This window comes from Taudactylus pleione, unplaced genomic scaffold (assembly GCF_031769625.1).
Source record: "Taudactylus pleione unplaced genomic scaffold, aTauple2 ptg000690l, whole genome shotgun sequence".
Taxonomy (NCBI): Eukaryota; Metazoa; Chordata; class Amphibia; order Anura; family Myobatrachidae; genus Taudactylus; species Taudactylus pleione.
The window spans coordinates 1405144-1418698 of record NW_028285092.1 but is presented as its reverse complement, the minus strand read 5'-3'; the positions used below and the strand labels follow the sequence as shown (position 1 = coordinate 1418698).

The 13555-nt window shown below is 46.8% G+C and overlaps 1 protein-coding gene across 2 annotated transcripts in view; it reads left to right on the top strand.

The window, feature by feature from the left end:
- Positions 1-13555, top strand: part of FBXL18 (F-box and leucine rich repeat protein 18) — an 86986-nt gene that overhangs the window by 26730 nt on the left and 46701 nt on the right. For both annotated transcript variants that reach the window (XM_088456230.1, XM_088456229.1), the window contains exon 2: positions 7890-8084. In XM_088456230.1, the coding sequence (XP_088312356.1) occupies positions 7908-8084 (177 nt within the window). In that variant the 5' untranslated portion in view covers positions 7890-7907. The remainder of the gene's footprint in view (positions 1-7889; positions 8085-13555) is intronic.

The window sequence follows — 13555 nt, the reverse complement described above, 5'->3', positions numbered from 1 at the left end:
AGCACTGGACGGAAGCATCGTGGTCTGGGTCCCCCCGCATACCTCTCCTCCGCTGTGGCAGGTGTATGCAGCGCTGTGTCCTACCAGGCCCTGTGTCTGCGTAGTTGAGTGATCAGCGCTGTTAGTGCAGGGATTGATTTTTCTTTGCATTGTATGTGACTGTGCTAGCGCTGCTGCCTGTAACTTTTCTGACTGTCAGCTTTATTACTATCCCTGTCCTTTCTGCTAAGCCCTTGCGGTGCGGTGCTGCAGGGTGGTCTATCGCCTATTTAATATATAATTGGTGAGAGGGGTCACATCCTTGGTGCCATCATGTCTGAAAGTGATTTTCCTCTCCGGCTACAGTGTACTACGTGTAAAGTACCGTTAGCGGAGGGGGAGGGTAGCGCGGAGGGCCTCTGCCGGCAGTGTTTGTCAATGACGCGGCCTATTACGGTTACAGCACCGGTACAGGAGCCGCCCTGGGCTTATTTCGCTCAGGCGCTTACGACCTTAGTGGGCCAGTTAGCTCTGCAGCCCGCGTTTACGCAGATGTTTGTCCCAGCAGTCAGTGGTGTCGTCACCCATGCAGGGTTTCCCACGACAATTGGTGGTACCCCACAGTCTCCCTATTTCCCCGCTCCCGGTTTCTCAGGAGCCAGCGTGGGTTAACTCCCTGACGAGTTCTGTACAGCACTTGTCGGATGTGTTGCAAGGGGAGTCTGTGATGCGGCCACATAAACGGCCGGTGGCGTTTCTGTCGGCTCCTTATGAGGATGACGAAGGGACGTCTGATAATGGGGAGATTCTGGATCCTTGCGATCAGGAACCTCTCCATGCTAAGGACGCTGACGCTAAGTCCAAAGTATATATTCCTGGACTTATTCGGGCAGTCCGCACAGCCTTGGTGATTGAGGACGAAGTTCCCCCAGCGGCTAAATCCAAGTATGCCTTTTTTAAAGATGTGAAGGGCGATGCCACAGTCTTTCCTCTTTCGGGTCAGTTAGTGGACCATTTAGAGGAGGCGTTGAAACAGCCTGTCAAACGTTACCAGCCGCAAAGGCGCCTGGCGGTGGCTTATACGTTCGCGGATAATTATTTTGCAAAGTGGGAATCCCCTCCACAGGTGGATTCTCACGTGACCCGTCTTGTCCGTAGTGCCACATTGCCGATGCCATCCATGTCCTCCCTTAAGGATGCTACGGACCGCAAGGTGGAGATCTGCCTGAAGTCCGCTTATTCCCTTGCGGGGGGGGGGGGCAGCATGGCCAGCTATGGCCATTTGCTGGGTTGCCAGAGCGATGGAGCGCTGGGCGGATTCATTAGAGGCGTCTTTTGATTCCGACTGTCCGGCCGATCAGGCGGAGTTGATTGGTAATCTCCATGATTCGGCCACTTATATCAACGAGGCGGCCTTAGACATTAGTACCCTGGTGTCTCGAATTTCTTCAGCAGCGGTGGCTGCTCGTCGCATCTTGTGGTTACGATCCTGGAAGGCGGACGCTGATTCCAAAAAGGGTTTGGAGGCGTTGCCATTTACAGGAGAAGTTCTCTTCGGTCCGGATCTGGACAAGATTGTGGCCACGCTGGCGGCAGCCAAATCGGCATGTCTCCTGTTGGCCGCTGCTCCTTCTGGTTCTGGACCATCGTCCTTTTGGTCTTATAGGGCCCAGGGCAGGCCCAAACCACAGTCTTTTCCTCGACAGGCTGGTCCCAAAAAATCTGCCAAGCCCCGGAAGCAGGCATGGAGTACCAGACTTCCGGCCCCTAAGCCTGATGACAAGCCTGCGGCCTGACGGTCCGGGCCTCCCGTTGGGGGGTCCCAAAGTGGGAGGCCGCCTACTGCAGTTCGCCCTGTGTTGGTCGGTCACCACGACAGACACTTGGGTTCTCGAGGTGGTCTCCCACGGGTACGCCCTCTCTCTCCGGCACAGACCCCCGGCTCGAGTCTTCACCACGGGTCTACCATCAGACCGGAACAAGGCCACGGAGCTGCGGAAGGTCTTGCACACTATGCTCCAGGCTGGAGTTATAGTGCCTGTTCCATTCTCCCAGAAGGGCCAGGGTTTCTATTCAAATCTTTTTTTGGTGCAGAAACCCAATGGGTCGTATCGTCCGATTCTCAACCTCAAGGCTCTCAACAAGTCTTTGCGGGTACCGAAGTTTCGGATGGAGACCCTACGGTCCATCATTCTGGCGCTGGAACCTGGGGACTACATGGTGTCATTGGACATACAGGACGCTTACCTGCATGTCCCTATTTTGCGCCATCAACAGTTCCTCAGGTTTGCAATCCACAGCGACCATTTTCAGTTTCGGGCGTTACCTTTTGGCTTGGCGACAGCACTGCGTGTGTTCACCAAGGTGATGGCGGTCATGGCGGCTTCTCTGCAGCTGCAGGGAGTCCGCATGTTGCCGTCCTTGGACGACCTGTTATTCGTGGCAGGATCTCCAGAGCTCCTTCTACGCGACTTGGACCTGACCGTTGCGCTGCTGCAACAGCACGGCTGGTTAATCAACTGGCAGAAGTCCACTCTAATCCCGTCTCGGCGGATTCTGCACCTCGGAGCCTTATTGGACTCGGGACAGGCAAGGATCTTTGTGACGGAGGAAAAGATCTCTGCTTTACAGTCGAGGGTGCGCAGTTGTCTGCACAGCCGCCGGGTGTCTCTACACTCGGCGATGAGGTTACTGGGCTCCATGGTGTCGGTGTTCGACATGGTGGAATATGCCCAGTTTCACTCCAGACCTCTGCAGCACCTGATCCTGTCCAAGTGGAACGGGCTGCCTCAGTCTCTAAAGTCCCAGACGATAGTGCTCATCCCGGAGGTTCGCCTGTCACTTGCCTGGTGGTTGCAGACGACCCATCTCAGCAAGGGACGTCCGTTCTGGGTACCAAATTGGGTCCTGTTGACAATGGACGCCAGTCTTCGGGGCTGGGGAGCAGTTTCGGGTCTTTACTTGTTCCAGGGCAGGTGGACACCGGCAGAAGCGGCACTTCCAATAAATATATTGGAACTCCGTGCGGTCTTCAATGCTCTCCAGCAGGCACATCGGGTTCTCCAGGGTCGTCCGGTGCAGGTCCAGTCGGACAACGCTACCACCGTGGCCTACATAAACAGGCAAGGAGGAACCCGAAGTCGGGCGGCTCTCGTAGAGGTGTCTCAGATCCTGGTATGGGCGGAGCGCAATCTTCCGGCCATATCAGCGGTCTTCATCCCGGGAGTGCTAAATTGGGAGGCGGAATTTCTTAGTCACCAGGACGTTCATCCGGGGGAATGGTTCCTGCACCCGGACGTTTTTTAACTGCTGGTGGACAGGTGGGGTCTTCCAGAGATCGACCTCATGGCGTCCCTGCACAACAACAAGTTGCCGGTGTACGGGTCTCGCACAAGAGACGAAGAGGCGTCTCTGGTGGATGCTCTGTCTGTCCAGTGGACGTTCCGGTTCGCATACCTGTTTCCTCTGGTTTCCCTTCTTCCACGGGTAATCCGGAAATTCAAACAGGAAGGAGGGATGCTCCTGTTGATAGCTCCCGCGTGGCCCAGACGGCACTGGTTCTCAGACCTTCAGGGTCTGTCCGTGGACAGTCCTCTGAGGTTGCCGCTACGACCGGACCTTCTATCGCAGGGTCCTTGTCTTCACCCGGACCTGGCTCGGCTGTCTTTAACGGCGTGGCTGTTGAGACGGCCATGTTGAGGTCCAGGGGGTTTTTCAGCTCTGTGGTGCGTACCATGTTGCGAAGCTCAGACACCGTCATCGTCGAGGATATACAATCGCGTGTGGCATACGTTCTTCCAATGGTGTCGACCGAGAGGTTATGCACCGCGGGAGTTTCGTCTGTCTAGGATACTTGCCTTCTTACAAGCGGGACTAGATCATGGGCTTCGCCTTGCCTCTTTGAAGGTACAGGTTTCGGCCCTGTCTGTCTGGTTTCACCGTAGGATTGCTACAATCCCGGATGTGCGCACCTTTATGCAAGGTGTTCTCCGCATTCAGCCGCCCTTTGTTTCACAGGTGGCGCCTTGGGATTTGGCTGTGGTCCTGAGGGCTCTCCAGGGACCGCCGTTTGAACCACTGGGCTCAGTGGATCTTAAATGGCTAACAGCTAAGACTGTTTTACTTCTGGCCATAGCTTCGGCCAGACGTGTTTCTGATTTAGGGGCTCTCTCTTGTAGACCCCCTTTCTTGATTTTTCATGGGAACAGGGCAGTGCTCCGCACTCGGCCTGAATTTCTTCCAAAAGTTGTTTCCCAGTTTCATGTTAACAAGGAAATTATTGTTACGGCCTTTAATTCACCTGGTCTTTCAGTGGGTGAGGCTCCTTTGGATGTTGTGCGGGCCTTAAGGACTTATGTTGACCGCACTTCTTTGTTTAGGAAGTCGGACGCCTTGTTTGTCCTCTATGGCTTCCGGAAAAAGGGTTGGCCTGCTTCAAAGCAAACTTTGGCAGCCTGGATCCGTATGGCTATTTCTGAAGCTTATCTCCTCTGTCCATACCTTCGTGAGGCATTACAGGTTTGACACCTTCACCTCTCAGGATGCTTCCTTCGGGCGGCGGATTCTCCTTTCAGCACAGGAGCGTCCCCACCCTTAAAGGATACTGCTTTGGGACATCCCCAAGGTATCCTGTGGATACCCTATGGACCCTGAAGTAGAAAATATGAGATATGGTAAGAACTTACCCTTGTTATCTCTATTTCTACGAAGTCCATAGGGTTCGACAGGACTCCCGCCCTGTCGCACCTGTGCTGCAGATGGGCTTTGTTCTGGTCACCGGTTTTTCCGTCTCCCTCTGGTGAGAGTGTGATTCTTGTGTGTATCCAGTTCTTCTTTCTCTCTCTTCCTTCTCCTCCTCCGGCCTATGGCTTGGTAACTAACTGAGGTGCCTTGGCTCGGGGGCGGGGTATAGGAGGGGGACCCTAGTGCATCCTGGGAGGCTGAAAGCTTAACTCTATGGTGCCCGATGACTGACGTCACACCTATACCCCAAGGTATCCTGTGGAACCCTATGGACTTCGTAGAAATAGAGATAACAAGGGTAAGTTCTTACCATATCTCATATTTTCAAACATTACAGGAACGTTACAGCCTGACTACCATATATATTTATGCATACCTTCAGATTAGGCATTATGTTAATTCATTGCCAACTGCACTGGCAGATACTTCTCAAAATGACCCACTTATGTCAGTATTCACCATAGTAAAACAATCTACCTGTAGAACCCATTATTTATATTTAAAGTTAATACAAGTACCATCTAAAAAAAATATATAAACATGTTCTGGAATCCTGGAAACAAGACATACCCTCTCTATCACATACTGATCAGTTTTTCCAATACTATGATAATACACTATGTATTTTGCAGTCGGCTTCTTTACAAGAAGTTCATATCAAAACGATATACAGAGCGTATATATGTTACAAGTCCAGTCCAGGACTTGTCTCCTGCCAGTATTCCTCCTGCTTCTGACCATGCTTCTAGGTTGCCGGTTGCTAGGAGACACAGACGTCAGAGGATTTCACATGTTTCCTCCTAGTGTTGCCTGATTGGCAGCTGATGCTTTTTGAACTTCCTGGACTGTCGCCGCCCTGTCTGCTATAGAGTTTTCATGTGGAACTTTTGGTTATGCAAGCTGCTCTCTGTGCATCCAGACTTCCAGCTATATTTTCTACATGCTGCGTGTATTCTGCTCACCGACTTTTAAGTGACCCTAGTACCCTGGGTCCAAGCAACGCTGTCTCCAGGCCATACAGCTATCCTGCTTCTATACCACGTTTCAAGTAACGCTGTCTGCAGGCCCTCCAAGCCATACAGCTATCCTGCTTCTATACCACGGTTCAAGCATCGCTGTCTACAGAGCCTCCAGGCCATGCAGCTATCCTGCTTCTATACACTGTTCAAGCATCGCTGTCTACAGAGCCTCCTGGCCATACAGCTATCCTGCTTCTATACCACGGTTCAAGCATCGCTGTCTGCTGAGCCCTCCAGGCTATACAGCTTTCCTGCTTCTATACCACGGTTCAAGCATCGCTGTCTGCTGAGCCCTCCAGGCCATACAGCTATCCTGCTTCTAAACCACGTTTCTAGCTACGCTGTTTACTAGGCCCTTACAGGCCATACAGCAATCCTACTTCAACACCACGTTTCAAGTACCACTGTCTACTAGGCCCTCCTGGCCATACAGCAATCGTGCTTCTACACCAGGTTTCAAGCATCGCTGTCTGCTAGGCCCTCCAGGCCATACTGCAATCCTGCTTCTATACCAGGTTTCAAGCATCGCTGTCTGCTAGGCCATCCAGCAATCCTGCTTCTTCACCATGTTTCAAGCATTGCTGTCTACTAGGCCTCCTGGCCATTTAACAACTTTAGTTTGGACTGTAAACCTACAGTATATTCTATTGACTGTCCTATGGTTTCAGCTCCTTATTGCACCATTAACATGTTGTGTTTTCACTGGTCCATCATATTTATTTTGTAAACTGCCATGATTTAACTATACTTGTGTTTGTTCTTCGATGTACCACGTATCTCCAACACCTCCATCTCGGTCCTAACAATTGCTAGAGGATCGCAACAATATATATCTCAAGTGCAGAGGAAACATTAAGATTATGTTCTAGAGGAAACTGGTTCTTGCCCAAAATGCTCAGACTCCTCAGCCACTTTTTACCGCAATTTTTGGGAATGTGGACATTAGATGGTTTTGGTACAAACTACTTCCTTTCATCAAGTCCAATTTTCCTATTACATGAGATTTGGGTCCCATGGTTTTTCTATGCGCAATTTTATATCTTGGATAGTTCTAAAAAACCCTTTTATACTCATTTTAACGATTTTGGTCACAGTAGCAAAAAAGGTTATCCTTAAATCATGGATTTCTAAATCTTCTCCAACTTTAACACTGGTACGTTAATTACTTCTTAAGAATTTAGGTTGTGACAGTTACTCGACCCTTCCTGATATAGAAAAAGGTGTTATACATTTTTATTGTAAATGGAGCCCATACATAGCAACTCTTTCAACCGAAGTCCAAACACAGATCTTCAAAATTTTTGATTGGTATTTGCATAAAAAGATAATTGAGTCTCAATGAAGTAATATTGTCCTTTTATTCAAGTACAATATAACAGCTGGAATGGTTACAAGATTTTATGATTTGGTCTTAAAACAGATTACAGAGCACTGTTAAGTATTGTGTGATTTTTGTGGGATGTGATACTACTGCCTATATTACTCTTCTTTTTTTTTTTTTTTTTCTACCTCCTCTTCTTATTTTAATTTTGTATTATTTTACATTTATCCCATATTATTTTGGAATGTACTTTCAGGTTATTTGAATATGTATCATTGATATTCTGGTCTATTGGTATTGGAAGACAATTGTAATATTTTGGATTGTATATTTTTTTTTTTTTTTGTATGTATGTACATGCTTTAAAATTATTACTGTAACTTGATGCATTTTCAATCTTTTCTGTATTGGTTTTTGCTCTTTTTGAAAAATCAATAAATATATTAAAAAAAAAAAGTGTGACCTTAAACAGTCGTTCCTGTTTCTGGAAAGCCAAGATGGCTGACTATTCCTAGTGGATCTCTGATTATGAATTCAAATGTTAAATTTGAGAATATCCTGTAATATTAATGAGTGGATAAGGTGTTGCGTAACAATTTCCGAAAAATTACTTTTTTTTTAATGGTTGAGGGTGTTATGACCTAGGGGTCATAATAACCATGTTCTTTTAAATGTTGGTTGTCTATTTACTGATCTATTTTGTGGATAAAAGTGCTTTGTACAATTCATGTCAAATTTATCTTTAACTGTAAATATCTTTGTTTCTTCTAAACATAACACCTTCATCCACTCACCTCTTCATTTATCAGTTTTTATTTTTCTTCTAGGTTCAGATTGGGGATAAAATGGAGGGCAGTTATATTAGTCCAACTGATTTATCTGATGAGATCTTGCTACAAATTTTGAGTTACATCCCAAGTACAGATCTAATTCTAAGTGTTAAGAAGACTTGTCGCAAACTTGCAAATCTGTGCCTTGACAAGACTCTTACGCACAGGGTATTTCTTCATAAAGAATACAAGGTAGGTACTTCAATGGTAATTCCCTTTACAATATGAACTCTTTGTGTATTATGCATTGTTAAATTGTTAACCAGTATGTGTTCTAGAAAATACAACTGAGACTGTAGAAAAAATGCTTAACAGTGCCCAGAGCCATCTACTTCCAGCCCTGCGTATTTTTCTTTTACTAAAAAAAAAAAAAAAAAAGGTATAGGTTGGTGTACAGACTTAATCAATGGTTTCAGATGAGCAGGACCGTATGGTTAAACAACGTTTTGTATTTGGAAACTACTAAAAGGAACCCCAGCTCTGGAACACTTGGAACTGATTGATTCTAATGTCTATTCAGTCATGCCCCGAAATGATCCAGCAATACGACATACTTACCTGCCTTGTAAGCGGTCAGAGTAACGGACACAAAAGGTCAGGGCCGGATTAACAATGGGATGGGTAGAGCTGCAGCTCCAAGCTTTCCATTGAAAATAGGCCCACAGGATACACTGACTGCAGTGCAGACAGGAAAAAAAACAAAAAATGTTTTTCCTGTCGCCACCAACAGCCCACCTCCCGGCCGAAGCTTAAACTTACACCCCTTGGCCTACTCCTCTCCACTGGCGGACTAGCCGCTCGAAGCCCCGCCCACCTTGGACCGGCCTAAGCTCCGCCCCCGAGTCATCCGAAGGTCTGACCCCACCCAGCATCCTGCTCTAAAGCTGTGTCCACTAGTTGCCTAGCTCAGGAAGGGAAGCGGGTAAACTTTCAACAAGTCAGTTTAATGTCTGCCCATTGTGTATTTAACTATGTATGTGTGTATGTATGATTATAAGGGCACAGTCGTGTCCTTATATTTAGGCTGCGTGTAAAATACTGCAATTCTCCCATAGAGAATTCCAGAGCCGGGGGCATGGTGTTTAAGGGGCTACACCTCAAAAGCTATTGGAGGTACCAAGCTGAAATTTGGCACGGGTAGGTAGAATTGTTGCTCAGTGTTGCATGCCAAATTTCAGGGCATAAACATAAAAAATGAGGACGTGGGAGTAATCTAAATTTCCAACTGTCACATTTTTCTGACATTCTCAATTAGGACCACTTCTCTGCTGTAGTCTATGTTTTTTTTTTGGGAAGCCATAACTCAGAGTAGGGGGCGAATTTGTTTTATTAGGTAGCTATTGTGCCAGGGTACGTGCTTTTGGGGTCCATGTAAATTAGAAAGTTAGTTTTTAAATTATTGCCTCAAGAATGCGCCATTGAATAGATAGGACTTTTCAACTTGTTGCGCAGCCGCAGTAGGAGCCTGTGGCTTCACTTGGGTGAACAAAGATGGCCGTCATTTGCGGGCTTTAGCGGTGGTGGGCTCGGGGGAAGGAAGCTGTCATTAGCTGCAGCGGGACCCAGGGGAAAGGCGCCGAGGGGTAGTGGGAATTAGCTGCGGCCAGGATCCCGGGACGGTAGCGGGCCTTGGCGGCGGTGCAGTCGGTGGTGGGGAGGTCATTAGGACCCGGGGGAGGTAGCAGCACACAGATGCAGGCTCGTATCTGGAAGATCCGTGATACCTGCTTCTGTGTTCCCCAGCCCTGGGTGATGCTTCGGCTGGGGGGACCGGTAAAAGGGCTCCCCTGACTGTGGCATCACCCCTCACCCCCCCCCTTTGCTAGAGAAGGTCAGGTGCTGGTTCTTGTAAAAACGGGGGGACCCTATGCATTTTTTTTCCCCCTGTATTTCCAGGGCCGGGTCAGAGCCCAGTGCTGGTTGCGCTGTATATGGGGGACCCCCTACATCATTTGTCCCTCGTATTTTGGAAACCAGGGTTGGTTCTAACTAGCCCGGTGCTGGTTGTGCTTTAGTACAGGGGACCCCTACGTCATTTTTCCCCTGTATTTAGGCAACCCGGTGCTGGTAGTGTTTTTTTTTTGGGGGGGGGCACCTTTTTTTATTTTACACATTCAATTTTTAACATAGATGCGTAGATGGATCTCACTACTGCGTTCGTGCATCTGTGACTTATTGATTTTATTTTCTCAGGTGCATGCGCACTACCAGTGATCCCTCTGTCGCCCGTTGATGCCCCCTTTGCACTGCACCGCTGCTACTGCTCTGCACCACTGCCGCTACTCCGCACGCCTACAGCCGTCTCACACTCTGCACCTCCCAAACCACCTCTTGTGTGCTGTCCTCTCTTCCACCTGTGCTAGTGTACCATTTTGTTGCCATTCTCCCCTGCAGGTGGCCCGGTTTGCTCATCCTGACCCTGATAGTGTATACATTTAAAAAAAAACTATGAAATTCCATAGACAGAAAACCTTACGGTTTCACATGTCTCATTAAGGCTGCTTAGACATGATCTGAAAATTCACAAAACCTATTGAATTTCTGCCACTCAAACTCCAAAAGGCAATGAAATTATGATCATTAAGGCTGACTCCTTAATGGACGTGTTCCTTGCGTAATACAGATATGGTATGCCATAACACCATGTGGTTAACTGCAGATTCAGCATTCGCACAGAGTGAGATTGCGGTCACTCACAAAATGGTGGAGCTGCTAATTCACAGAATTGTGTGCTCATTGGAATACACACGCGCAGTCTATGTAACGGAGATCTGAGCATTTATATGGCACACACATCCCACTCAGTGCCCACAATTTTCCCATTCAGTCACCATAAAAATTTCACTGAGTTCCAACATCCTTCTCACTCCATCCATTTCATTCATTATACACACTCAGCTTCCCAATTGCTAAAACTATCATACTATGTCTATACATGTACATTATGTGAGCCACTGAACCAAAACCTTAACACAGCTATATGAACCACTTGCAGGTGCAACTACTAGTCAGCCTGCTCTCAGACTGAAGGGCAAATACCTGAAATGGCCTGTGGATGGAGCCCTCCCTCTCTTCTCACATCCACACCCCCAGGACCTATCATCCAGCTTTTATAAAAAGCCAACACTTCTGGTCTGTTTGGCATAACAAACTTTTCCTGGGTTTTTTTTAAAACACATACAGTCAGGTGCATAAATATTGGGACATTGACAGAATTGTCATATTTTGGCCTCTATTCACCACCACAATGGCTTTGAAATGAAACAAACAAGATGTGCTTTAACTGCAGACTTTCAGATTTCATTTGAGGGTAATTACATCCAAATCAGGTGAACGGTCTAGGAATTACAACGGTTTCTATATGTGCCTCCCACTTTTTTAGGGGCCAAAAGTAATGGGACAAACTAAACAATCCTAAATCTAACTTTCACTTTTTAATACTTTGTTGCAAATCCTTTGCAGGCAGTTACAGCCTGAAGTCTGGAACGCATAGACATCACCAGATTCTGGGTTTCATCCCTGGTGATGCTCTGCCAGGCCTCCTACTTGCAAATGTCTTCAGTTCTTGCATGTTCTTGGGGCATTTTCCCTTCAGTTTTGTCTTCATCAAGTGAAATGCATGCTCAATCGGATTCAGATCAGGGGATTGACTTGGCCATTGCATAACATTCTACTTTTTAGCCTTAAAAAACTGTTTGGTTGCTTTTGCTTATGCTTCGGGTCATTGTCCATCTGCACTGTGAAGCACCGTCCAATGAGTTCTGAAGCATTTGACTGAATATGAGCATATAATATTGCCCGAAACACTTCAGAATTCATTCTGCTGCTTTTGTCAGCAGTCACATCATCAATAAATACAAGGGAACCAGTTCCATTGGCAGCCATACAATCCCATGCCCTGACACTACCACCAGCATGCTTCACTGATGAGGTGGTATGTTTTGGATCATGAGCAGTTCCTTTCCTTCTCCATACTCTTCTCTTCCCATCCCTCTGGTACAAGTTTATCTTTGTCTCATCTGTCCATAGGATGTTGTTCCAGAACTGTAATGGTTTTTTTAGATGCTGTTTGGCAAACTCTAATCTGGTCTTCCTGTTTTTGTGGCTCACCAATGGTTTACATCCTGTGGTGAACCCTCTATATTCACTCTTGTGAAGTCTTCTCTTGATTGTTGACTTTGACGTATACACCTACCTCCTGGAGAGTGTTCTTGATTTGGCCAACTTTTGTGAAGGGGTTTTTCTTCACCATGGAAATAATTCTTCTGTCATCCACCACAGTTGTTTTCCGTGGTCTTCCGGGTCTTTTGGTGTGCTGAGCTCTCCGGTGCGTTCTTTCTTTTTAAGAATGTTCCAAACAGTTGATTTGGCCACACCTAATGTTTTTGCTATCTCTCTGATGGGTTTGTTTTGATTTTTCAGCCTAATGATGGCTTGCTTCACCAATAGTGACAGCTCTTTGGATCTCATATTGAGAGTCGACAGCAACTGATTCCAAATGCAAATGTCACACCTAGAATCAACTCCAGACCTTTTACCTGCTTAATTGATAATGAAATAACGAGGGAATAGCCCACACCTGTCCATGAAATGGCTTTTGAGTTGATAGTCCCATTACTTTTGGCCCCTTAAAAAGTGGGAGGCACATATAGAAACCGTTGTAATTCCTACATCGTTCACCTGATTTGGATGTAAATACCCTCAAATTAAACCTGAAAGTCTGCAGTTAAAGTACATCTTGTTTGTTTAATTTCACAGCCATTGTGTTGGTGAATAGAGGCCAAAATATGACAATTCTGTCGATGTCCCAATATTTATGCACCTGACTGCATGATAGGAATCTGGGACCCACATATATGCCATCCCAGACTTCTCCAGTGCCTCTATCACAGATCCCCCCCCCCTTTGTTTCGACCTGTGGGGCGGAACAGCTGCAACCCCCAAACAGTAAACACTCGACAAAGCATCTGAATTGGCCAGCTGACTTCCTGGCCTGCGTTCGACTATAAACTTATAGTTTTGCAGTGCCAAGAACCACCTTGTTGTTCTGCCATTGCTCTCTTTGTTCTCTGACATCCATTTCAAAGGGGCATGGTCAGTGATCAGCCTGAACTTCCTTCCCATCAAGTAGTACCTGAGAGTTTCTAATGCCCACTTTATGGCCAACGCTTCTTTCTTGAACGTAGCATAGTTTCTCTCATGTACATTCAATTTCCTGCTTAAGTAAAAAATAGGGTGTTCACCTTCTTTGCTCTGGGACAGGATCGCTCCTATGCCTACATCTGATGCATCAGTTTGCACAACAAACTCCCTGTCAAAATTAGGGGTCATCAGTGCAATACACAATGCAATTTTTAACTCCTGAATAGCCTTCTCTGCTTCAGGACTCCATTTAACCATGACTTTCTGTTTGCCTTTGGTAAGGTCAGTCAGTGGGACTGCAATGGTGGCAAAATTGGGTATAAATCTCCTATATTACCCAGTAATCCCTAAGAAGGCTTTCACCTGCTTCTTATTCAGGGGTCGTGGCCAGTTTTGTATTGCCTCAATTTTATTAAGCTGTGGCTTTATCAAACCTCTGCCAATGGTGTATCCAAGATACTTTACTTCTTCCATCCCTAGGCAACATTTTTTGGGGGTTGGCTGTCAATCCTGCCTTATAG